Source organism: Talpa europaea, assembly GCF_964194135.1.
Source record: "Talpa europaea genome assembly, chromosome: 11".
Taxonomy (NCBI): domain Eukaryota; kingdom Metazoa; phylum Chordata; class Mammalia; order Eulipotyphla; family Talpidae; genus Talpa; species Talpa europaea.
The window spans coordinates 75443984-75469950 of record NC_140078.1 but is presented as its reverse complement, the minus strand read 5'-3'; the positions used below and the strand labels follow the sequence as shown (position 1 = coordinate 75469950).

Sequence of the window (25967 nt, the reverse complement as noted above, 5' to 3'; positions counted from 1 at the left end):
GAACTCTTTTTAATTGCTTGTACTAGTTTATTGCCTTGTTTTAAAGAATTAGATGATGAAAGTGGTCACAACTAACCTTTATTGCTAAGTCACTGTCAGGCACTGTATTAGGTGCTCTACCATGCACTGATTAATTACAGCTCCCTCCATCTATGTGACAGGTATTGTAATCACCCCACTTAACAGGTAAGACTCAGGTTTTGAAGGTCACAGAAATGGCGAATGAGGAGCCTGGACCAAAGGCCTGTCGAAACGATTCTAAGAGCCCGTGCTCTTAATTGGGAAGTGAAACTGCCTCTGTCTGTTGTGTGTCTGTCTTCTTTCCATCTACCCTATTTTTCTGCTGTTATGGTGATGTGGTATGAGTAAAATATTTAAATAAATATATGGTACTGTAGGGTGCATGTGCCAAGCCTTTATTTGAGGGGCTTCTGACCTCATCTGACATTCTGACTTTGCAGTTTGCATTTCTTGTTCTTTTATTACGTCTTCATCTTGCAAATTCATTTTGGACCCTCAGACATATTGGATTGAACCTGCTGTTTCAACATGCATGTTGAACATGCTGGTTTGTGAGGAGTCTGTTAACTGTTGATTGGCCAATTTATGAGACCCATGATTATCTTTTTTAGAAACACCTTAAGGAACTTTAAACAAGCTAACCCTTGAAAACCTGGGGACTCCAGCCTCGGCTGTCGGGAGGAATGACATCTGAGAGTGGTTTGCTGTGGGGCTGTTGAGAGCTGCATCCTTACCCGAGAGATGATCACTGGCCACGGGGAAAGATGAAAGGTGTTCAGATAACAGGATGGTCATAGCCAGAATGAGAGTATTTTGTCTGCTGACTTTAAATAGGCAAATATCCTAGGAAATTTACAATGTCTATCTGAGTTGGCCAGGGCCAGGGAGAGAGACGAACAAGGACTAAAGTAAGTGAGCAGGCACTGGGGTCTGATTTTTTCTTTGACACCGAAGACTTTGGAGTTGGGTTGGGAAAAGAAAGGAGGCCAGAGGGACAAGGTAGGTGACAAGCAGGGACAGTGGGGCCAAGGGCGCTGCCATTCCCATGCCCCACACATTTTCTCAACTTTCCCAAAAGCCTGCTTACCACTTGAGCCAAAATTCATCACAGGCTGTTTTTAACTTGAGCCAAAATTCATCACCAACTGCCATTAACTTTCTTCTTCTGTGACGTGAGGAGGTTCTGCTGTTTGGTGATGTTAAAGGGGCAGGAACTCGACATTCCACAAGGGCACAGGACCTGCTCTCGAAGCATGAAATCAGTGGGTCCAGTCAGCCACCTGGCAAGTGGAATGGTCTGCTTGTCATACCCTGTAACTGGCGTGCAGGCCCGGCCTGGTGAAGAGAGCCACACCAGGGCCCTAACGTGAACAGGAGAGGCTTCTGGAACACAGGTGGGGATAGGAAACCAGCTTTGGGGGTCTCACAACACAGCCTTAATGACGCTTTGGCTTCCAGTGATTTAGGAGGGTTGAGATAGAGTTCTCAGAGAATAGATTCTGCCCAAGAGTCAGCAGCTATGGTGTGGGCACACATATATAGTTCTCTTAATTTTCTGCTACTCATCCTCGCAGAGACAGATGAACACAGCACACACACACACACACACACACACAGTGTATAATATATACATATATGTGTGTGTGTGTGTACATCTCTATACATAAATACAGTCCTGTCTCTCTTCCCCTCCATCTCTCTATCCATCCAGATGAAGAACTTTGCCATAGGACGTGTGCTCTGGGGACCAGCGGTATTGCCAGGATGTGGGAGCTTGTTAGAAATGCAGAGTCTTGGGCCTCCACTGGTGGCGCAGCGGTTGAGCGCTGGGTTGCGAAGCTGCCCGCAGCCACTGTGGCGCCGGTTCGATCCCCGGCTGCTCCCCGGCCACCGGAGGAGGGTCCGACATGGCGCGCAGACCTCTCCTGCCGCCCGCCGCCCCCCCCAGCAGTGTACTTCGGTCCCTCTGCCTGCTCTGCTCCCCGCTCTGGCTCTGGTGAATTCTCTCACCCTCCCGCACTTCTGACTGTACCCAGTGCTTGTATAAATAAATAAATAAATCTTAAAAAAAAAAAAAAAAAAAGAAATGCAGAGTCTTGGGCCCAGCCTCAGACCTGCTGCATCAGAATCTGCATTTTAGCAAGGGCTCCAGATGACTCACGTGCACAGTCAAGCCTGGGAAGCCTTACTCTAGAGGCCTCTTAACAGAGGCATCTCGTGCCATTGGGAGGACAAAGAGAGTGTCCCTGTGTGGTCACCCTGGAAGGAAAAAAACTTGTTGTCCCAGTAGCCATGGAGAGACTCTGCACTGTTAGTCATTTGCAAATTATACAATCCTGAGGAGAAAATGAAGGGGAAATCAGAACCAAGTCCACACTGCTGCTGTTGACACAACAGACTGTTCCAGGCCCTGCCCAGCAGGCCAGTGAGGTCCCACAAGTAGTTTTGATTTAGGGCAGCAGTTTTAAACTCGGGTTTTACCTCATGTATGTGTCTGATTTTTAGTTATTACTTCTTTGGGGAGTGAGGACGGTGCTTCTGGCATCTAAGTAGAGGAAGCCAGGATAAATATCCAGCTAAAGATCCTGCAGTGGTCCAGGACAGCTCACACCACAGAACTGTCTGACCCTAAAAGTAAATTGTACTGAAGTTGAGAAACCTGGCTTTAGGGGATGAAGTTTAACCTATAGTGACTCTAAAATCTTTCTATCCAGGACCTCATTTTAATGAAATATTTCAAATGTGGGAAACCCTTAGAATGAATAAATTTTTTTTTTAAAGATTTATTTATGCACACAAGAGCTGGGGTCCAGGCCAGAGTTGTGTTGGTGGGGGGGGGGCAGGGGGGAATGAGAGGATCCATCAGAGACAGAGTGGGGAGCAGAACTGGCAGATCTACTGAAATACACTGCTGAGGGGAGCAGGGACTCCACAGGAGACATCTGCTGTGCCATGTGGGTAGCTCCCTGGCTGGGGCTCGAACTCGTGCTGCAGTGGCTGCAGATAGCTTCATAGTGCTGCATCTCAACCCTTTCGCCACCAGGGAGGCCCTAGAATGAATAAAGGTTAACTCCATTTTTAAAAAAGGAAATAAACATTTTATATATATCTATATCTATATCTATATCTATCTATCTATCTATCTATATATATATATACACATATATACACACATATTGTCTCTGTAAGGGCAGTTTCAAAGCCCCATTCAGAGCCCCATTTACTTCCACCCCAGCGATACCAACCTTTGCTTCGAAGGTGGGCAGTTTGCTCCTGGTGTGTGTTTTGTTCTTTGGGCACACAGGGAAGTACATGGAAGTACAGGGAGCAGCATATGGGGCACATGAGTCCTTGGGAAGGGTGTTCTGCATTTGCACATTGCAGCCTGCTTTTCCAGAAGTCGAAGCAAAGACAGGGAGAAAGGACAGTACTGTGTCTAAATGAAAATACTTTCGTTTTCCAAGCAATTTACATTTCTTTTAACTGGTGTCCAAAATTTTAAGAAGAGATGTTTAATATTTCGTATCAGGTCGGGGAAAGAAAACCACAGGTAACGGCTGCAGATCTTAAAATTGACAATTTTCAAAGTGCAGACTCCGTGGGGACCCGGAATACAACAAATAAACCTGACCTGACATTTGTTGGAGGTGCAGGGAGTGACAAGGCCCCCCTGGTCCCCTGCACCTCCTCTCTCCCTGTGTGGCACCTCTTAGCCCCACATCTCCTCCATCTCCGCATCATTTTTCAGAGCCAGCCAGTTTCTATGGCAACTGTTAGATTGAAAGATGAGCGGGGAGCGGGAGGCGAGGCTCCAGCGAGACCTCCGGGTGGTGGTGTGTGTCCCTGACGTCAGCCTCCTCGCTTCTGGATAGGAGGATTCTGGCTACTCCCATTCGGGGCTGCTGTCCGGAGCCGCTTTATTAGCAGGGCTGCCAGGGTCCCTGATCTCTCTGCCAGTTGCCTCCCCTTTCACGCCTCTCTTACCCCCCTTAGACTTCTGTTTTCCCCTTTGCTCCCCCTTTCCTCTTTTTTCTTGGGACTGCCTTCAAGGATGCACCGCTTAATTCGGGTGTGCCTCGGGATGCTCTCCTGCCTGGCGGTGTGGAAGGGCAGGGAGGCATGGCAGCGTTTTACTTGATGTCGATGGCGCCGTGAAGTCGTTCGCTCCTCTGCAAGAATCCTGACTATGCAGAAATTTATTGAAGCGGATTATTACGAGCTGGACTGGTATTATGAGGAATGCTCGGATGGTAATTATGGCCCCTGCAAAATAGAGTGAGGATGGGTGGGGACATTGTCTCCCCGAGGGAGGGAGGGTGTCCTGAAACCTTCCCAGGAGAAGGGCGGGAGGAGGGGGCACTGGAAGCAGCGCTGCCCGCAGCCCCGCCTGGCCCTGCAGGTTCGGAAGGCGCAGACAGAGATGGCAAGTGGGCAGGGCTCCTGCCCGGGGCAGACTCCTTTGAGGTCTGTCCTGCTGTGTGCGCGTAAGAGGAGATAGTGTTAGCTGCCCAGCTGGCAGGCATCACACTTCCTTGGGGTTGACTTCTCTCTGGGGTGAGGCGTGAGTGTGGTGCTGATGCGATGCGTGTGTGAGTGTGTGTGCAAGCGAGACGTGTTCACCGACCTCTGTGCGGTCACCGTGGATTCGGGAGGTGGCTCTCTGGGCGGTCAGCTGCAGGCCCGAGAGAATCCGCCCTTTTCCTGAGCCCAGACCTTGTGCCATCGGGGAGGATGGAGAATGTGCCGAAGCAGCTTCCCACCTCCCAGGCAGTTCAAATGAATCCTGCTTGTGGGATCCCACAGAGGGTGGGGGTGGGGAGGTGTTGGGAAAGGCTGGGAGACCAACCGTTCTGTCACCTGCTCAGTTTGTGCAGGGAGGGTGTGGCACATTCCAGGGGACACTGGTGGCGCGCGTGTGGCTGGACAGGTCTCGGGAGGTTGGGGCACATGGGAAATAGCAGCGGGAGGTGCTTTCTCACTGGGGAGGGCCTCAGGCTGCTGAGTGTTGGGCTTCAAAATCGTGTTTGACAGTCTGTTTTCTTTCATCTTTAATTTCTTCTTTAAAATAACCCTCTACTCACAATCTCTCTCTCTCTCTCTCTCTCTCTCTCTCTCTCTCTCTCTCTCTCTCTCTCACACACACACACACACACACACACACAAACACACACCACACAATGGATACACAATAAATACACTTTGAGGGTCTGTTCCCTGGTGATAACGTTCCCAGCCCCACATGAGCCGTTTATAGGTATGAGAACTGCTTTTTAATTGAATTTGGAGTTTTGGGTTGCTCTCACCATGACTACATTTGATTAACCTGAGGGATGAAACAGGCTGGAGCTGTCCTCATTAGTAAACCGAAGAACTACTTCATTATCTCTGATCTGTTGATTTCTGCTTTGACCTGGACTACAGGAGAGGGGCCAGGAGGCTTTCTTGGTCGGGTGATGGTGGTAATTAAATGCGCTGAGAAACTTCCTCAGTTGAGCCCCACTTTCCCTAGCGTTAGGTAAGATGGTGTCAGTTAGAGGCCCTGAGTAGTGATGATGGCAGGCAGTTCCCAGGGTCTTGAAGGAAAAATGTCACTGAATTGTTCTTGTCTTTTGAATACATTATTTTTGAAGCTAATTCACATCCTGTTACCTGGTTCCAAGAGGCAATTATAGGGAGCCTTCTAGTTTCCTTGGTGATTTGTGACTCACTGAACACTCTATAACTCCTAATTGATACGTAACATTATATTAGTTTCAGGTGTACAACATAATGATTGGCTATTTGTAGCCTCCATAACTTTTTTTTTTAAATATAGTGTCTTTTTTTTTTAAAAGATTTATTTATTTATACAAGCACTGGGTACAGTCAGAGGCACGGGAGGATGAGAGAATTCACCAGAGCCAGAGCGGAGAGTAGAACAGGCAGAGTGATGAGGTACACTGCTGAGGGGAGCAGTGGGCGTGGCAGGAGAGGTCTGCACGCCATGTGCGGTGCAGAGGCTGCAGGCAGCTTCGCAACCCAACATTCAACCGCTGTGCCACCGGGGAGGCCCTCCATAACTTTTTGAAGTAATCCTTAAGTCCATCCTCCATGGACCTCTGGGTTGGGGAGCATGGCTGCAGCAACCTCCCTGTTACAAGACTGAGGATGAGCTGGGTGTGGCTGTGGTTCCCAGGGAGCTAACCTAGGGCTGGAGGAGGAAGGTTCCCCATGTCTTGCCCAGTGAGCAACCAGCTCTTTTTATACCCTTGTGCTCAGAAGTAAAGCCAGTCATTCCAAGTGGCCAAGTCGAAGGGCTCTAAACTGGGTATCTCTCCAAGGGATTTTCTTACTCAAACATTTCTCAGTTGAATCTTTCGGCCCTTGATGTCTCTTCCCATAGAAAAGGAAAAGGCAGGAAGTCATAACTCCTTTCTCTGCCCAAAGGTAAATAAATAATGGCTTGTGATTACCATCTGAAGGCATGTTGAGCAGAGATCTTTTCTTTGCGCTCCATTCCCATTTGAAGAAGGAGAGAAGGTCATTGGGACAACTGGCATTTTCATAATCTTATTTTAAAGGTAGTTAGGTATCCCAAGACTTGGGATAAAAGGACCACAAACCCAGAAATAATCTGGTTTAGGAAATCAACAAAGGGAAAGCCGGGTATCCAGAAATGCTAATGTGTCCTTAACTTATTTACACATTTCCAGCTTGTTGGGGTTCTTTCCTAGCCTCAGGCTGAAATGCAATTTGCCTCTGTTAATATGCATCTTTAAGATCACAAATCAGTCTGTAAATAGTCATTTCTTCTGGTCCTGTCCTGACCTTCCTTCTTTGGTTGGCCAAGTAGGAATAACCTGGTTATGCGTTGTCTCTCTCTCTCTCTCTTTTTTTTTAGATTTTATTTATTTATTTATACAAGCACTGGGTACAGTCAGAAGCGCGGGAGGGTGAGAGAATTCACCAGAGTCAGAGCAGGGAGCAGAACAGGCGGAAGGACTGAAGTACACTGCTGAGGGGAGCAGTGGGTGCAGCAGGAGAGGTCTGCACGCCATGTGGGACCCTCACCCGGTGGCCGGGGATTGAACCGGCACTGCAGAGGCTGCCAGCAGCTTCACAGCCCAGCGCTCAACCGCTGGGCCACCAGGGGAGGCCCTGCTTTGTCTCTCTTATTTGAATCTTTAATGAGGGAAACTTCTAGGGAACTTTCCAGACTAATAAAAAAGATGTCAAATATTTTGAAAAAGATGCAATATCATTATTTATGTCAGGGTTATTGACTTGCACCTACATTGCAGGGTTATTAGTGCTGGATTATATACATGGGTGAGAATGTAGATTTCAGGACCATTAAGACTCCTCTTTTAGAGTTGGAGTAAAGAAAGGGCTTCTGTTCTTTACTACCTTTGAGGTTCAGGAGAGTTTTATTCAATCTTGAGTACCTGTCTTGCTCCCTCCTTGCCCCTTTACCAGTTTTAGTCATAGAACCTTAAACTCCATTCCCCACCCCCACCCCAAACACACACAGTAAAGACTGTCCCAGAAGGTACAGGGAGAGACTTGGGGCAGGGACTTAGAATAATAAGAAATTGGAGGGGTTGATTGCCCAATACCTGAACATAATTTTTAGAGATTTGAAATAGCCAGTGATCAACACAGCGAAGCAATAGCCTTTGTAGAATTTGCACAATTCTCAGTAAATATACTCAGAGTTTACAGTTTAAACTTCTGTGTCAAACAGGGCCATGGTCACCCACCTCGGATGTGTCCCAGCTCTAATTGCTAAACCTCTAAAACGTGGCACCTCTTGAAAACCAGCCACTTGTCAAAAAATTGAGTCCTTAGACTCACTCCAACTGTGAGAGGCCCTGGGAAATGCTTTCGGCGAGTGTTTCCATCAGGTGTGTTTGGAAAACCCAGGCAGTCGTCAGTGGAGAACCGCCTAGACACACGGGGCTGGAAGGCGAGCCCTTCGATCTGTTGTGGAAACCCTGTGTTGTTTCTTGGCTGCTTAGGTGGCTAAGTGGTCACTTAAAAAAGAAAGAAAAGTGTGCTTTACGAAGAGTGGGAGGCCTTTTTTAGGTCTGGGTTCGAGTATATATCCTTAAGTTAAAGAAACAGAGCACATGCTCTAGTCATGTAGTCCTTCTAGAACTAGGACGGCAGGAAGCACGCGGGATGGGCCTCGGCCTCCCAGGCTGGTCTTCCACTGGCTTCTCTGTGGTCCGGGCACCTCCAGGGACCCCTGTGAGCCTCTGCTGGTCCAAGTCCCCATCTGGAAAATGGGAATGCCCACACCGGCCAGAGCTGTGGTGGGGAGCGTAAGGAGTACACGGGAAGTAAAAGTTGTTGCAAGTGATGAGGTACCGAGTCAGTGTTTAATTTCATTTTCACGGAATTAGTACTCATTATTAGATTCTTTTTCAAAATCACTTTGAACAGGGGAGTGGTCTTTTGAGCCAGGCATAGTATCTCGAGCTGTTTCTTGCTGCCGCTTCTTTGGTAATTACTCACCCTCATCTCCCCCTTGGACGAGGCAGGAGGTCTGAGTCATGTGATCCTGTGCTGGGGAAACCTGGCAGCTCTCCTGCCCACCTGTGGCCATGCACGTGCCTCTTTCTCTTACTGCTTTTCCCAATAAGCCTTTCCTTAAAAAAAAAAAGAAAGAAAAAAAAAGTGGGGGATGCCTAGGTGGGTTCCGTGGAAGTTGTCCTTTGGGTTCCTTTCCCCCTAGTGAAACTCAGATAGTAGCCAGCCCCAGCATGTGTGCTCTGTTACGCTCTCCATTGCCACCACTTCCAGCCACCACCCCCGGGTCACCCCAAGGTGGGGGCAGCCATTTGTGAGTGGAGGTTTGGTAGAGGTGTTTTAAACATGAATTGAAAAGCTTTTACTACTTTTCTGAGATGTTTTCCCCCCACTTTGCTTCCCTAAGTGTCAATGTAAACAGCCCTTCACTTTTTCATCTTGTGCTTATTTGTGGGGTGCACCTGAGGAGGTTGAGATTGACTTCACCACCCCCTGCACAGCACTCCTCTGAATGAATAAAGTGATTAAGAAAAAGGAAATGGGGCTTCCCCTGGTGGCGCAGCGGTTGAGCGCTGGGCTGCGAAACTGACTGCAGCCTCTGCAGCACCGGTTCAATCCCCCACCGCCTGCGAGGGTCCCACATGGCGCGCAGACCTCTCCTGCCGCCTGCTGCTCCCCTCAGCAGTGTACTTCGGTCCTTCTGCCTGCTCTGCTCCCCGCTCTGGCTCTGGTGAATTCTCTCACCCTCCCATGCTTCTGACTGTACCCAATGCTTGTATAAATAAATAAATAAATCTTTTTAAAAAAATAGTTAAAAAAAGAAAAAGGAAATGAAATGTATATGTCTGACTTGCCCTTTTGACAAGGACTGTTGGTCCTGAACAACACAGGTTTGAGCCACTTCAGTCCATTTATACTTAGTTCTTGCTGGGTACCTGCGGGTGGTCCTCCGCGCCTACAGGTTCACATTCATCAGCTCAGCCCACTTCCTGCATTGGTTGGTTGAGTTTGTGGATGTGGAACCCAAGGATACCGGGAGGCAAACTATAAGGGACTTGAGCAGTCAGATTTTTCATAGGTATCCACGGGGTGCCTGAAATCAGTCCCCCTCAGATACCAAGGGATGACTACAGTTAAGTTTTTGGGGAGTTGAAAATTACAGGAGGATTTTTAATTGTGGGGGGGATCAGCACCCCCTATCCCTCCCCCATCTACCCCAGGTTGTTCGAGGGTCAAATGTTTTTATTAACAGTGCTGGTAACGTAGATACCAAGTCCTCCTTCAGATGCAGAGGAAGAGAACTGTAGAGCTGACAAGAACAGAGCAAGCCCCGAGCCCAGGCTCTTGGAATTTTTGTTTCTCTGATTTATTATTTTACTGTCATGAAACAAGGGAGTCCTTGAGGGAAGCGACCCTCAGTACTGGGCCTGCTGTGCTGTTTGAGCAGAGAAGTGATATTCAAAGGAGGCGTGTAGGCCAGTGGTGAGAGAGGGGCACAACGGAGGCGGGGGTAAAGCGGAGAAGGAGACGCTCTTGGCAGAAGCTGTGGTGGGAGGTGAAGCAGGGGACAGGCTGCAGGGGAGACCCCCCACCCCCAGCGCCAGTGGAGACCACAAGGGCAAAAGCTGGCATCTGGTAAAGAAGGAGGGGCCTGCCTGGTGGCGCAAGGGGTTAAGCACTGCACTATGAAGGTGTCTGCAGCCTCTGCAGCACGTGTTCAATCCCCAGCCGGCCAGGCAGCAACCCACATGGCGAGCCAGACTTTTCTTGTCTCTCCTGCTGCTCCCCTCAGCAGTGTATTTCTGTTGTCTGCCTGTTCTGCTCCCTACTCTGTCTCTAGTGAATCCTCTCACCCCCCGCACCTCTGGCCTGTACCCCAGTTCTTGTATGCATAAATAAATCAATCTGAAAAAAAAAAAAGAAGGGGCACCTGTAGAGTGGGGCTGTCCTGTGGAACTTGTCATGGAAATGTTTTGTTCTCTGATGTGTAATTTGGTGGCCATTAATCACGATGTCTGTGGCACATTTGAAATGTGGATATTGGATTATATTTCATTTCAATCAGTTTAAATGTAAATGTAACTGGCCCCAATGACTGTGACCACATGGACCGGGCAGGGTGGATTCCGGGAAGATGACTTGTAGATCTGGAGAGGACATTCCCCTGCCCCGTAGGAGACCCATGACACCTTTTTCTTTTGTCCCCCAGTCCATTGTTCCCAGGGGCGGGCACTCCCTGCCTCCCTTGCTTTGGGCCCACCTCAGGGCCAGCACCCACCCAGCTACTTGACTCTTTCCCGGACTGAGCAGCTTCTCAAGGGCAGAGCAGGGAAGCCCCAGATCCGGGCTCCTGTCCAGGTGGGTGGTCTTGAGTCAGCCTCTCCATCTTGCGCCTGGCCCAGGAATTCCTGGGCTTTCTTGCTGGACTTTGGGGGTCATGTTTTGCTTTGGCTTTTGGAAAAACTGCTCCATCAGAGAAGAGGCACTTTGGCCCATTTCTGCCTTTAACCTTGAAGAGAATGCGGGTGCAGATGCGGATCAGCTTTGAGAATTGCCTCATCTGCTCGCAGGGGGAGGGAGAGGGGGAGGAGAGATGTGCGGAATATTCTGAAGCATGACTAACCCCAGAGAAAATGGGGTGACAGGAGCTTCAGCATAAACTATGTACTCAGTGTTTATTATTTAATATATTTAGGCTTGGACATCATTTGCCTAGATTAAAAGATGAGTGTAACTAACTCGGTTATGAGTAAAATCACTTGAGAGTATTCTCGAATATATGAAATTGACTTCTGTTTTCATTTATATACACTGTGGCCTGGCCTCGTATCCTATAGTCTGATCACCAATCTGATAACTTGCTGAATGAATAATCCACAAGGTGGAGAGTCTCCCTCCCTCGCTTTCCCCCTTCCAGGACTTCAGACTCACTGTCATTTGAAATGAACTAACAAGTCCAACCTGATAACATTTGAGATTAAGGAAAGATAATTTTTTCCAAGTGTGTCATGAACGTTGTATTCAAACCTTGTGCATATGTTTCAAATGCGATTTTGAACTGGCCACAATTTCTACTAAACCTTATTTTTAACAGAGAGCACATCTTTAGCATGATAAAAAATAGCAATCATTTTCAGGTTCCAAAAAATTAAGCAGGCCATGCACATGTTCCTAGGTTTTAATTTTTAAATAAAATCTTTATGATGCTCTGTTTTTCTTTTTACAGACACTCACATTTGGTCATATATTAGATTTTACATAGCAATACAGTTCAGCAGACATTTTTTAACTACCTAAGTAGGATCCTCAGCCCTAAGGATTCAAAGATGAATGAGAACTGGCCTCTGGATTTGTATAGCCAACTCTTTATGATGGTCTTGCCTCTGCCAAAAGCCTCCTTCTTGTTACCTAAGGGCTGTGAACAGCAGATTCAGATGTCCTGGTGCAGGGACACCTGCCACTGTGTAGCTGTGAAGCACAGAGACGACAAAATATACTGTGACTCCCTGGGACGCCGGTGCTCAGGGCCACCCCATAAGTGGGTTTGATGGAAGAACCTGCCATTTTCACCCTTACAGGCAAAAATCAAGTAGTACAGAGGAATTGGTATTGAGAGATGCAATTAAAATGGATTCTTTTGCCAGGCAACATGGCAAGCTGTTAGGTTAGAGTTTTGTTCCCCCCTTATCCTAGCAATTGGACATCTTTATACATTTGGCTGTGAATATACAGATTGAGGGTGAGAGTAGGATTTAAAAAACAGTAAATGCAAGGTATTATTAACAAAGAAAGCTTAACGTGGGTAACGGTTACCACATTTTTTTTCCCTTTTGCTAGAAATCACAGTGATCACTTCCTTTCCCATTTAACACTCTGCCAGGCTGTTGTCACAGTCGGACTTGTCTTGGCATCTGAAGCCCGCCCACAGGAAATCTCTCATCCGAAGGTGTTGGGCAATCATTCACCAGGGCAGTTCCTCCTCCAGAGCCCCACCTTTAGACAGGTGTACTGCTTAAGGCTTGGTTGGTTTTGCTCTGTGCAGTTGCTATGAAACTTCCAGGAAGCTACCATTCCTCATTGCTTCTGGGGGGAGGAAAAGCAGGGAGAAGAATCTGGAAGCGGAGAGCTCGCCTGAGTTCCTACACCAGTCTGCCCGCCTCCCCTCTGAATCCACTGCACCTGGCAGGGTTGCCCTGGTGCCCGGCAGGGCATTCCCATTCTGACAGGTGTTTCTCCCTGCCTCACCCCTCCTCCCGGGTCTGGAGAGGGAGCCACCCCTTTCCGGGTCCACCCTGAGTAATGCTGGGCCAATGGCCCCGTGCACACTGTCCACTCTGGCTGAGCCAGGGCAGGTCCACAGCCCTGGCCAGGGCCCAGTGTCTGCCCCAGGGGCCCGGGCCCCAATGGCTCCACCAGGCAGGCAGCCAGCAGTTCCCCCAAGGACAGGCCCTTAGGGTCATGTTTTGGCTTTGGGGTGACTTCAGCAATGTCCCTGAGCGCTGTGGAAGGGAATGAAGAATGTTATGAATATGACTGCCAGGATGAAGAGCAGAAGCCTGCCCGTAGGCATCGTGAATCCCTGGACCTCTTGGAAGAGGGTAAATTCTATACTTTGCTCCTAACGAATCCTTTTCCTATTAGTGTCTAACTAGGCTTGGCTGTTTTGCTGAATTCACAGCACTCTCTTATTTTCTTCTTGAGTTATAACTCGAGCCCTCAGATCTTCTGTGGTGAATGGCTTAATGGCACTGGGGCAAAACCACCACCAGTGCTTCCAGCACCTTCGGAAGTCCCCTACGCACTTTCTAATTCACTCCTCCCTTCTGGGAAACCATTTACCTGACTTCCATCACTTTGGGTTTGTTTTGCCCTATCTTGAGCTGCATAAATGGAGTCAAACAGTGTGTATTACTTTGTGTCTGGTTTCTGTTGCTTAAATTTGGTCTTTGAAACTCAGGCGTGTAGCACGTATGAGTAGTTGTCATCTTTGGTTTCTGCTGCTGCTTTGTGGAATTCCGCCTCTCTGTTTTAAAGTTTCCTTGTTTCCTTGTCACTGAAAGGGTTTTGCTAAGTTAATGGACAAGAGAGAGTGAGTCATTATTAAATATGTTTCTAATTTAGTATTGTTTATTAAAAAGATATTGACCACTGATTTGAAATTAGGATTGTTTTTAACCTAGAAATAGTTCTGATAGAAAAGCACATTGAATTGCCTGGAGCCCACCACCACACTTTCTCAGAGGGATGAGGCTTTGATGAGAGAGGATATTAAAAAAATGATAAAGCCCAAATGCTGGGGCTGAATTTCCTCTTCAGGGGTCGGTGGGGAGGGGATCTTTGGGGTGAAGAAGGCTGTTAAAACAGTGACTACTGCATGGTTGGTCTTGGTCTCAGCACTAACACTCAGAATGTCTTTTCAACATTCTGCTCTGTGATGGTCTATTTTCATGTCTCAATCTAACTTTCATTTTCAGAATTATTTATCATCAAACAGAAATAGGGAAAAAAACAAAAAGAACAGAATTATATATAATCAGTCATTTGCCAAAAGTGGTTTTCTTCGAAATCTTGTTATTTCGAATATTGTTCCAATTTTCTTGGAAATATTGTTAACCCTTCATCGACAGGGCCATTCACTTGGAGAAAGCGGGGAAACAGTGGGAACAGCCAAATGAGAGCAGGGGCTCCCTGCCCAGGCCTGGAGCAGGGCCTGGCCCTTCATGAGGAACCATGGCGCTGCAGGGAGACCCGTGGAGGGGGTGGGGGGTTCCTGGAGGCCATCTCGAGAAAGGCATCTGACTGCTCTTGTAGAACCAGGCCAGACCTGATCTCACTGGATCAGCGGGGCCCCTTAAAGCCAGGCTGTTGCATGTGCTGCCTGGGAGCTAGGTCGGAATGCAGACTCTCAGGCCCCACCTCCGACCCATTGAGTCAGAGGCTGCATTTGAGTAAGAGCTCAGGGGATCCCTATGCACATGGAGTCTAACATGAGCTGCTGCCTTAAAGCACGGTAAGATGACTTGCAACAGTCTGGTCTAAATTCAGGGCCGTACAGGGTTCTGGAGCAGCGTCATGCATCCTAGTCATGAGAAGAAAGACATTTGTGTTGTGTGTATTTTCTGTGTCTACCTATCTATTCTGCCTTAAAGCATTTCTAAAAGCTGAGGGCCAAATGATGATGATGATAGCTAGTATTTATCGTGTTCTTAGCATCATCCTGAGTACTTTGTGTGGATTCTTGTGTTTAATTCTTAAAACAACGATGTGTGGTTAGATAATGTTATAATTGCATCTTTAAGATTTATAAGAGAAAACTTAAATAACTCGTCTTTTTCTACACATCGAGGAAGAGGTCTCAGCTCATGGCTGGCTGGTCCTCCACTCTTCACCACTCACAGTGGGGTCCCACTGCAGCAGCAGCAGCATCACCCCATAGGGTAACATGTGAGAAATGCACAGTCCCGGACCCTGCCCCATATTGCTGAGTCAGGCACTCTGGGGTGGGACCCCAAAACCTGGGTTTTAACATGGCTTCTGGCTGCTTCCAGTGCTGGTGCATGTCTCATAGATACCAGGGTCTTGAGTTTGTGGTCACATTCCATGGGGGTAAGGGAGGAACCCCGAGCTCTATTCGCTGTCTCAGGATAGGCTTACAATTTCTTCCTTCACTCTTGTTTCTTACCATCCAATTTACCTCTTTTCTCCCATAAAATATTTTTTTGCTGTCCTGTAGGTAAAATGTTAAAATCTTTTCAGGACAGTAATCTCAAAAGAAAGGCACCTTAATGCCAATGATCTTAGTTCTCTTTGTAAAGTGAAATTCACAGATTTTTGCACCTAGCCTGAGGAAGTCTGTGAGTAGGAAGCTGGAGATTTGGTCTAGAAGATTTTGTTCCTGTGGCCTGGAAACCTGTCCTGTGCCCCGGAGCAGGCTGTTCCCTGGCCTGACAGCACCCTTGTCTTGAGTTCTTGCGAAGTGAGTCCCGTGGGTAGAAAGCAGTGCTTTGTGACTCGTGAAAATATGTGCAGGGTGTGGGCGTAACCCAGGAGTCTGAGGTTGTTTTAGGTGCTTTTTGTTGTTGCTTTTACTGTAAATTTACCTACAAGAAGTGCTTTTGGTCAGAAACTGAAGGTGAGAATTACTTTGGGGATTGCTCTGGTAGCTACGGATAGAGGAGATATTTGTTCTCTCCTGGTCACCTTGTTGACTTTCTAAGGTCACCCACTTTATCTTTAGGACAATCTTTGAAATATACACTATTCTCAGATTTGATGTCAAAACAACATAACCTTGGAGATTGTCCATGTCCTGAGTCCCACAGCTGTAAGTGTAGAGCAGGTCCTGCCCCAGTCTTGGCAGCTGCCTTCTACCACCCCTGGGCCGTGTAGACCCTCCTGGCATTGCCTCATTGAGTCCTTAGAGCCCACAAGGTGGGTGCTTGTGGGGAGACCAGGCACCCAGGAGAAGCCACTGGCTCAGGACTCACATCTGGAAAAGGCAGTTTTGCTCTTGCTGGCTTTGGGGAGAGAAGATCGCAGGCCCTGTGCCTTCTGGTTCCAGGGGGTGTGCTGTGCGGTGCAAGCAAAAGCGACCTCAAGTGCGTTCATGCTGCATGGCACTGGGGAGAAGGGCTTTGCTGGTTCTCCCCAGTCCCTTCTCCTCAGGGGGAGTGGTTGTGGCCAGAGAACAGTAGGACCTGCTGGTAAGAGTGCTTGCTGGAGAGTGGAGTTCTGCCTCCCCTTCCTATGGTGTTGCGAGGCCAACTCCCTCCCACTGCTTTCCCCGGATGCCTAAAGAAGCCTGTCTGGGTCATTTCTCCTTTCCCAGGCACTTCTGAGGCTGTTGCCCAGTTGTGATTTAGTCCCTGAGTTCCGGCAAGAGCATTCTCAGGCGGCAGGATTGAAAAGACAGGGCGGGAGGGTCTGGAGTCTACTGAGTGCACTTCCTGCGGGTTTAGGTTCTCTGAGCCCATCCTCAGAGATGGCCGTTGATTTCCCTGTGGGCTTCAGTATGTGGGTGGCGACATCAGTCTTGCACAAACGGCAGTTTTCAAGTGTTGAGTGCTAACAAAAACTTATCTGAAGATGCAGAGATTAAAAAAAAGCCAGTGGGCAGTGGGAACCTGGAGCCCGACAGAGTCCCTCAGGCCAGTGTGAGGTCTGTCTGCAGCTCGGCCCTGCTGGGCCAGCCAGATTCTCCTTGGGGTCCAAGGAGAAGCCGAGTTGCATAGAGAGAGCACAGGAGGGAAACCCTAGGCGGCTGGAAGAGGGCTAAGCTGGTGGAGAATGACTGGATCCAGATATGCTGAACCCTGAAGGTGGTAGCCAAGCCTCAGGCCACTGTGGGGTGGACCGGCAGCCTCGGAGGAGGAGCCATCGCCCTGGGCCTAACGTTGGTGTTGACACAGTGTGGCCAGCAGTATGGAACCTTGCTATGCAGGACTCTCCTTCAGGGTTATAGACAAGGGAGGAGCAGACATGCTTATCAGTACCAACCTCAGCACTGTTACAAAGGTCCCTTTGCTCATGGTTTTCAAATAACCTTGGTCTCCTGCTTGGGGTTTGGTGTCAACATTCATGGCTACCCCATACAGACCTTGGCGAAGTCAGCTGCTCACGGCAGTTCTACCGGGGTAGGGTGCCAGAGAACCCCCAGAGCCTGCCATAGGCAAAACTCACTCACACTGTATTTTGGGGTCCCCTTGCTGCCCTGCCCACACGGGGGCTTATTCCCTGACCCTGGGCCACTCCCAGCCTTCTAGCATCTGAACTCCCCAGAAGCATCTTCACCTGGAACTTCCTGCTTGCTCCTGGGTATCATGCTAATTTATGCCAGTGTCTTACCTTCTCCATTAGACCAAGGAATTCCTGGAGAGTAAGATTCACTAATTTACTCCCCAGCAGCCTGCGGTTTAGAGCACCAAGTTGTGAGTCAAGTAGACCAGGCTCTCCCATAAACACTCTGTGATCCTGGGCAGTTTCTTCACATCTGAAATGTGGACAGTCGTAATTCTTTCCTCCCAGGGTGAGTGTCAGCACGAGAGGTGACAACAGACACGCAGCCCTCAGCAGTGTGCCGGGGCCGCTGAGCAGCCATCAGCCATATGATTCACGACCCTCATTCTATGCCCCGGTGGTAAATGGCCACCATAAATCAGCACTGGGTGTTTCAGTCCCGTCCCGGGCGGGGTGGGTGGTGACAGGTGACAGCACCAACAGACCAGGTTCAAGTTCATGTTATGACCTATCTGACCTTGGAATAGCCACTTGGCCTTTCTCTTTGTCTGCTGTATTAAATGGGAATCACATCTATGTTGTGGGGGTGGTCTGGGTTTATATGAAATAATTCCTGTAAAATGGGCCACGCTAGCAGTTGGCACAGTGTCGATACCCAGCCATCACTTCATTTCTCCTTCCTCTCACTTGCTTCGGTGCCCTTCTTTCAGCCACCTGGCAAGGGAAAGTGAGCCAGTAAAATGGTCACGCTATTTTAGTTTCAGTTAATAGTGCTGATGAGCAGGGGATAGAACCAGAGCTGTGCTGTCAGGTCTCTGCTCTTGGCGTGCGATGCTGCGCTCTCACCACCAGCACAGACCTGGCACCTGGCAGACGCCCTTTGTCGAGGGCTGGGCTCTGGGCTGGGCTCTGCCCCCGCTGCTGTGCCAGAGGCCATTGGCGTGGCTTTACTTGAAACCCTGGCTGCCAGAGGCTGCGTGATAAGCCAGCACCTTTCACCCGAGAGAGCGCGGAGGTGGCCGGCAGCCTGCCCACTGGCTTCTGGCTGCACACCACAGTTGTTCACCTTCAGTTTGATCGCCCTGATCAAACTGATGGCTCCCCACTCCAGCCCCAGGGTGGGGTGTGATATGCGGTCATCTTGGAACATTGAGATACCCACCAGGGTTTATGTTTTCCCTTCTCTCTAGGGTACTGGTTACAAATAAGTCTATCTTTGAAATGACTGGTTTGGGCGTAAAACACAGTCGGCCAGGGTTTGTTTGTTTTGGTTTGTTTTGTTTTGTTTTGAGGATCAACTGTGTATTGACCCAAAATGGTGACTCAGCTGCTTTCGTGTGGCTTACACAGCCTAGGTGGGAAGGGACGTGCAGCATTTGTGAGAAATAGGATCGCTGTGACTATAGCACATTGTGACTAGAATAAAGAGAATCTGTTGTGCTGTGATTTATTTTGTTTTAATTACTGTAAAATGAGTGTGTGTTTTTATTACCAAGTATGGTGTGAGCCCTCACCCCATCAAGGGCTGCATCAAAATCATCATTTTTTGTTTTTGTTTTTTTAAAAACCAATTGTGGGCCTCCCCTGGTGGCGCAGCGGTTGGTTGAGTGCTGGGCTGCGAGGCTGCCCGCAGTCTCTGTAGCGCTTGTTTGTTCCCCGGCTGCCGGCGGCGAGGGTCCCACAAAAAAAACAACAAAAAAAACCCCAAATAATTGTCTCTTACCAGTCATATTAGTTAAAACACTCGGAGTATTGGACCAAATCTAAATGTTTTGAAGACAGAGGCAACAGTCGAGCAAGGGACTTCGTTTTTGTTTGTTTGTTTTTGGTTAGAAGAACTGGGGTATAGGCCAGAGATGCAGGGGGTGAGAGGGTTCACCAGAGACAGAGTGGGGAGCAGAACAGGCAGATTGACTGAGATACACTGCTGAGGGGAGCAGCCAGCGAGACAGGAGAGGTCTGCCGCGCCATGTGGGTAGCTCCGTGGCCGGGAATTGAGCTCAGGTCATCTTGGTAGTAGCGCTGAGACTTAACCCCTAGGCCACCAGAAAAGCCCCTACATCGTCCCATTTTAAATGGACAATTTTGATTTTTAGTATATTTACAGAGTTGTGCAGTTTTAGCACATTTGCACCCCCCAAAGTAAGACCCCTCATGCCTTAATAATCCCCATTTCCACCCCCAATCCCAGGCAACCACTGATCTGTTTCTGTCTCTATAATTAGCCTGTGTGGGATGCTTTACAGGACTAGAATTATACAATATACTCTGTCTTTTATGTCTCCCTGCTGCTGCTACCGAGTATAAGGTTTTTGAGGTTCATCTGTGTTGTAGACTTTTTCGATACTTCATCCCTTTTTATGGTTGACTATCACTCCCTTGTATGGCTACATGCCACATTTTGTTTATTCATTCACCAACCAAATTATTCGGGTTGTTTGCCCTCCTTACCCTGTGATCACCTTACCCTATGAACACCTTACCCTGTGAACAGGACAAGTATTTGTTAGGTGTACTTCCTGGAGGATCGTGACCAAGTGCAGGCATGCTTTTTCAACTGAAAACTGCCACTACTGACTGACTGTTCTTTTCTCCGACACCTAAGCACCAGCTACCCTCTCATCCGGGCACATCAGAATTTCCAGAAGGGTACATATCTATTTTGAGAGTTTATTTGACATGCCCATAGTTCTTATAATCAAAATTACAGAAAATAAAATTTACTTTTAAAAAGCTAAGACTGGGCTTCCCCGGTGGCGCAGCGGTTGAGCGCTGGTTTGCGAAGCTGCCTCCGGCCTCTGCCGCGCCGGTTCGATCCCCGGCTGCTCCCCGGCCACCGGAGGAGGGTCCCACATGGAGCGCAGACCTCTCCTGCCGCCCGCTGCTCCCCTCAGCAGTGTACTTCGGTCCTTCTGCCTGCTCTGCTCCCCGCTCTGGCTCTGGTGGATTCTCTCACCCTCCCGCGCTTCTGACTGTACCCAGTGCATGTATAAACAAACAAACAAACAAACAAATAAATAAATAAAACATGCCTCTGTTTAAAAAAAAAAAAATTAAAAAAAAAATTTAAAAAGCTAAGACTGAGCTACAGGTGATAGGAGAAGAAATTATTGGGGTATAGGGACAGAATTTGATTCTAAAAAAGGTTGAAAATCAGTGTTCTAAATAAGTAAATTAATTAAAGACCTTTAACTTAGAACAAAAACCAAGCAACCCAGAACACAGATCTGATGGGCTCACTGTCCGTGGGCATTGCCTGCTTGGTCTTTGAGTTCTAAGGAAACAGTGTCTTCTGAAGAGTTATACACACACACACACACACACACACACAGAGGCACATTTACATATACAACTTGTACATGTATACATATATGTGTGCATTAGATATCCATTTATTTTCATGCCAGAGAAACATAAAACTTGCATTGATGGGAGGAATGATATCAAAATTAGGTTAGGAAGTGATGAGAGGTAATTGTTCTAATAGCTGCATGAGAATTTTTCTTCTAAAATGCAGAACATGAATGAGAAATGTAGTCTGCTCACCGTGGTTACTCAGAGAAGGCAGAGAAGGCTAGAATGTTTGGGGGCCTTCTCAGGCCTCTTAGTAGGAGGAGAAACCTGAATTCCTTAGGGGGAGCAGGTAGCAGGCTGGCACCTCCTTGCTGCCCTCCCCATCCAGTCTGGCCTCCTGGGTCCTCCTCAGATTTTCCTGCTCCAGGTAGGCAGTGTCCCGACCTCTGCAGCAGCCCCTGCGAGGTCTGACAGACATGCCCACCTGCCCCAGACCTCTTTTGGATGCCCATATCTGACCTGACCCTCTCAAATCCCCTGTACCTTCCTCCCCATTGTTTTCTTCCCTTTGGGGATTTCTCCCATACCTCAATTCCAGTTGCCCTTGAGCTTTCCACTGATTTGATCTCCTTGGCAATAGGTAGGGACTCCTTTCTATTTGGGGCCTCTCTGGGATGTCTTGGCTGGCATCTAATGTCCATGACTAGGAGATACAGATGGGTGCCAGCCAGCGTTTATTCTCCAGATTGTTTTGAGCAGTTTAACTCCCACCAAAATGCATTACTGATTTACAGACACCAGCCCCCCACTGAATCCAAATTCTGTCCCTATACCCACATAGCTCCCCCTACGCTGTCACCCCACTAAGCTGTGAAAGTTCAGTCACACATGGCCTCTCTGGTATGCTAGCCTGGGACTACTTACTCAAGTTTGGCTTCACGATTCTACCTACCTCAAGAATAAGCACTCGATTCTCTTCTCATCTCAAAGAGGGTGGTCTCCACCGCGATCTAGCGCCTCCCGCCTCAGGGAGGGTGTCCCTGGCGCTGTGGATTGGAGGTATCTTCCCTGGGCACCTTCGTCCACCGCCACTGCAGTGGCTGTCCTGATGGCAGCCCCGTGCTGGGGCACCCCTCTTGCACCCAGCCTTCTGTCCCCCTGAATGGCATGCTCTTGTCCTTTGGTCCCAGTGAGAAGCCCAGGCCCTGTATTTGTTGATTCCTCTCCCACCCAGTCTTTTCTCTTAAACCTCTCAGGAAAAGAGACCACTTCTCTTTATCTCCCCTGCCATTTGGGTTAATGACCCGCCTTGGCACAGATCACTCTAAATGGCCTTGCCGGGCCCCTCACCCCCCTCCCACCCCCTTTTCTCTGAACTGTAGCCAGAATGTCTTCTGAACTACAACTCTCATGTGGACATTCTCCCTTTGAAACCCTCCAGTGGCTTCCCACTGTCCCATGGTAAAGTTCAGTCTCCTTCAAGGAGCCCGCACACCCTGACCCGCTGCCCAGGGTTCCCCCGCCCCCCACCAGGGTGTTTCCTGTGGTCTCCTAGTGCCTGATAACAAATGCTGCTTCGTGTCAGCCTGCGCTCGGCAAGGGGCAGAGTGGCCTGTGGACCAGCTTTGTAAGAGCAGCAGCTGTGCTGCCTTTGCTGGGGCTTGGAGCAGAGTTCTCTCGCATTAAGCTTAATTATAGAGGCTTATGGCAGCTCATTCACGTTTTATTTTTTCTTAATGCATTTTTGGGTGGAAGTGGATTTATTTGGTAGCGCTCCCTGGGTCAGAACTGGGCCCCCCTTTGGGGCGCTGTTCTCATGGACAGAGAAACCTGACCCCAGTTACTATAGATTGAGTGTCTAGAGTGTTGATGCTTCCAAAGTGCAGCCTGTACTTGTGTTACTGTTTAAAGGCATGGTTTGTGATTTTCCCACCCTCATTGGTATCACCCTTACCCCCTCATTTCTTGGAAGTGGAAACCCAAGACACAGCAATTATGGGGTTTGCCCAGGGCCTCCAGGCCTTGGTCGAGTCTCCTCTGCAAACCTGTCTCTCAGCCTGGGGTAAGGATCGCTCTTTCCCCAATGTGCAGATACTTCCTGCTGGGTTTATGCTTCCTCACCATAGTCGATTTGGGCCAGCCCAGCCCTGCCCTGCCTCCTTTCTGACCCTAGTCTAGTAGAGGGGCCAGACTGGTCTACGTCCAGTCCCTGCCACCAGCCTCAGTTGGGTCCTTAGCTTCTGGGAACCTCAGTTTTCTCTTCTTTCAAGGAGAGTAGTCATCCCAACAGAGCCTCACCTGCAGGGCTGTGAGGAGGATTAAAGGAGAAAGCACATTAAATCCCCCGACACAGCAGGGACACTGTATATGTTAACTGCTGCCCCTGCTGGGAGTCTCTTCTTATTCTGAAATTCAGCTGCTCCCTGTGTGACTTTGGGCCAGTTGGTTGGAGACTGAGCCTCAGTTTCCCATTTGTAAAGTGGGGTGTGCTTACTGGCAGTGTTGCTCTGGGGAGTGACATATCCACGTGCAGGTGTGGCACTGCCTGGCCACAGCTCCTGGGAAAGGGCTGCTGCTGTTACTCATTTCCCCTAAAAGTCACCTTGCGGGAGGGTCCTGGGGCTCTGTATTGTAGACAGCTGTCTATTTTCTATTTTCTAGAAAGATATTTTAAGTAATATTTTCTTTTCAGTGTATGGTTACTACCAAAAAAAATTTTATAAAGCGTGGAAATAATTGTAATACCATCCAACTGTCAATATTTTTGCAGCCTTCCTGATTTTTTCATTGTAAATCTGTAAATTTTGTAATTTATAATTTTATTATCAATACGTGCCTTTCTCCAGTTCCTCCTCCCCATTTGGGATTACATGTACTTTGAAAACATAACTGGAATAATAATTCACAGAAGTCGTGTCAACAGTAGTCTTTTATTTTTGCCTGTGATGTCTGCAGTCAGGCTCTAAGCCCTGGGACTTTTGAGAGGTTCTCTGCACCCCTAACTGAAGGTGAAAGGTATAAGGGCACACCTAGCCTCTTGTCCCTGTGAGAGTGGTGACATTATGTGCCTGATAGGTGTTAATGCTGGAGAAACCACGGGTGTCCATTTTATTGGGTTCAATTTTAAAGCATTTAAAAATAACTTACAACAGGGGCCTCTCTGGTGGCGCAGCCGTTGAGCACTGGGCTGCAAAGCTGTCCGCAGCCTCTGCAGCACCGGTTCGATCCCCGGCCACTGGCTAGGGTCCCACATGGCGCACAAACCTCTCCTGCCACACCCGCTGCTCCCCTCAGCAGTGTACTTCTCAGTCTGCCTATTCTGCAGACTTCCCACTCTGACTCTGGTGAAATCTCTCACCCTCCCGTGCTTCTGATTGTACCCAGTGCTTGTATCAATAAATAAATAAACCTTAAAAAAAATAACTTACAACAGGAGGGATCCTTCTGGTACAGAATCACGGTGCAGTTGTGTAGACCTTAATATGTGCATGTACACACACACACACACACAAACACACATGAGTGCAGATATATTGGGGCAAGTCTTAGTAAGATCCATCGATTGTGTCAATGATGGTACCCTGGTTGTGACATAATTTTACAAAATGTTACCAATGGGGGAAATTGGGCAACACTTGTAAACTGGGATCTCTCTGTTATTCTTATATTTGCAAGGATTATCTGCACATGATTAACCAACCACACTGATTGCAATTTAAAAAAGTGATTTAAAAGCTGTAAGTGTAATTTCTGATTATTAATACAAATCCTAGTGGAAAAGCAACTCCAGATTTTGTTCTTGTAGGTTTTAGGGTGACAGACTTAGATAGAGCCAGATCAGTTTAAAATGTGACCAGGTTTTCTTTTTGCTCCAACACAGCAGAGGACTTGGTCCTCCGGGGAGCAAGCAGGGGAGCATGAGCTGGCCCCACCCCATCCTCTTGAGGTTTCTACACAGAGGCCATTTGTAACTGCAGTGGGCCATTTCTGGTTGATGGAATGGACATGTCAGTGCCTCCAATGTCAGCCTGGCTGCAGGGCTCCTCTGTCTGTGTCTGTAGGACAGGGTACAGCTTTAAGACTAACCCCTGACCTCAATGTGTATCTTAAGTTTGTCTCCTGACCTAGAGCTGATGAACTATTTAGAGCAATTTTAACTGGACTCCATTTACATTCAATTAAATTCTGGTATAAAGCAACCCTTATAAATCTTTTTTGCCTTTCCCTGGCCTGGCAGCTCTATGGGAGGGGCAGGGAAGGAAGGTGCAGGGTAGCATGCACTCTCCTCCAGCAGGCAGGGTTCCTGCAGTGAAGTGTTGGGTGGAGGAAGGGGAAGAGGAACCCCCTCTCTCCTGGTTCTTTTTTTTTTTTTAAGATTTTTTTATTTATGCATGCAAGATCTGGGGTGTAGGCCAGAGGTGCAAGGGGTGAGAGAATTCATCAAAGACAGAGTGGAGGGCAGAACAGGCAGATCTACTGAAATGCACTGCTGAGGGGAGCAGCGGGCGAGACAGGAGAGGTCTGCTGTTCCCTGTGGGTAACTCCTTGGCCGGGATCGAACTCATGCTGCAGTGGCTGCAGATAGCTTCATAGCGCTGCAACTTAACCCCTTGCACCACCAGGGAGGCCCCCTCCTGGTTCTTGAGAGCTCTGTGTTCTTTGGGTTTCCAATTTGGAACCAGATTTCAGGTCTTCTCCTTAAGTGAGAAAATCATTCTAACAGATCAGATTTCTCTGAGCTCATTCCCTAGGATGATCTCTACTTGCATTTAATAAAATATTTAGAGACCTATTGCATTCCAGTTGCAGTGTGTCTTTAGTAATGCTACCGAGCTGGCTTAGTAATACACTTCAGTTCCCAAATGCCTTGCATGGGCTGTTACTAAATATGGGTCAGTGCGAAGCTGAACCAAGTCTGCAACTCTTAAAGAATTATTCTTGAGAGTCTAGGTTAAGAAGAATTACTGAGAAGTTAAAATTTAGCCAACAGTGGCAGGTCTCAAAAAATTGTACATTTTGACCTTAAATCTATTTGCAGTCACTCCTTCCTCCATGGAATTAAGCCCCTGCCACCACCTTCTTGGTGTTTGTTGAACTGCAAATCTATTCCTTGCCGCTGATTTAGAATAAAACCACCCTGAGATTTTTCAGCAGACTAAAGCCTTCTTTCACCGCACAACTGGAGATAGTGGAAGGAGAACAAAGGCGTACAGTCCTAAAGTGGCTGCACGCAGCCTTTCATGACCACAGTCATTTATCTAGTAATGAAATATCTGTGTGTGTGTGTGTGTGTGTGTGTGTGTAGAGCAGTATTAATAATAGTGTTTTTGGCATGGATTTAAAAAAATCAAATGGAAGGAGAACAAAGATGCTCAGTTTTCATGATAGGAAACTGGTTGCACAGC

At 48.1% G+C, this 25967-nt stretch overlaps 1 protein-coding gene across 6 annotated transcripts in view; it reads left to right on the top strand.

Moving 5' to 3' along the window:
* The window catches only part of TRAK1 (trafficking kinesin protein 1), a gene marked incomplete at both ends in the record, with an annotated part of 104999 nt that overhangs the window by 41101 nt on the left and 37931 nt on the right, over positions 1-25967 (top strand). For 2 of the 6 annotated variants that reach the window (XM_084248393.1, XM_084248395.1), the window contains one exon: positions 13019-13130. The exons of 3 other annotated variants lie outside the window; for them this stretch is intronic. In XM_084248393.1, coding sequence (XP_084104519.1) covers positions 13019-13130 — 112 coding nt within the window. Of the gene's footprint in view, positions 1-3996; positions 4272-13018; positions 13131-25967 lie in introns of those variants that run through there. One more of the 6 variants, XM_084248394.1, reaches the window with a different exon arrangement.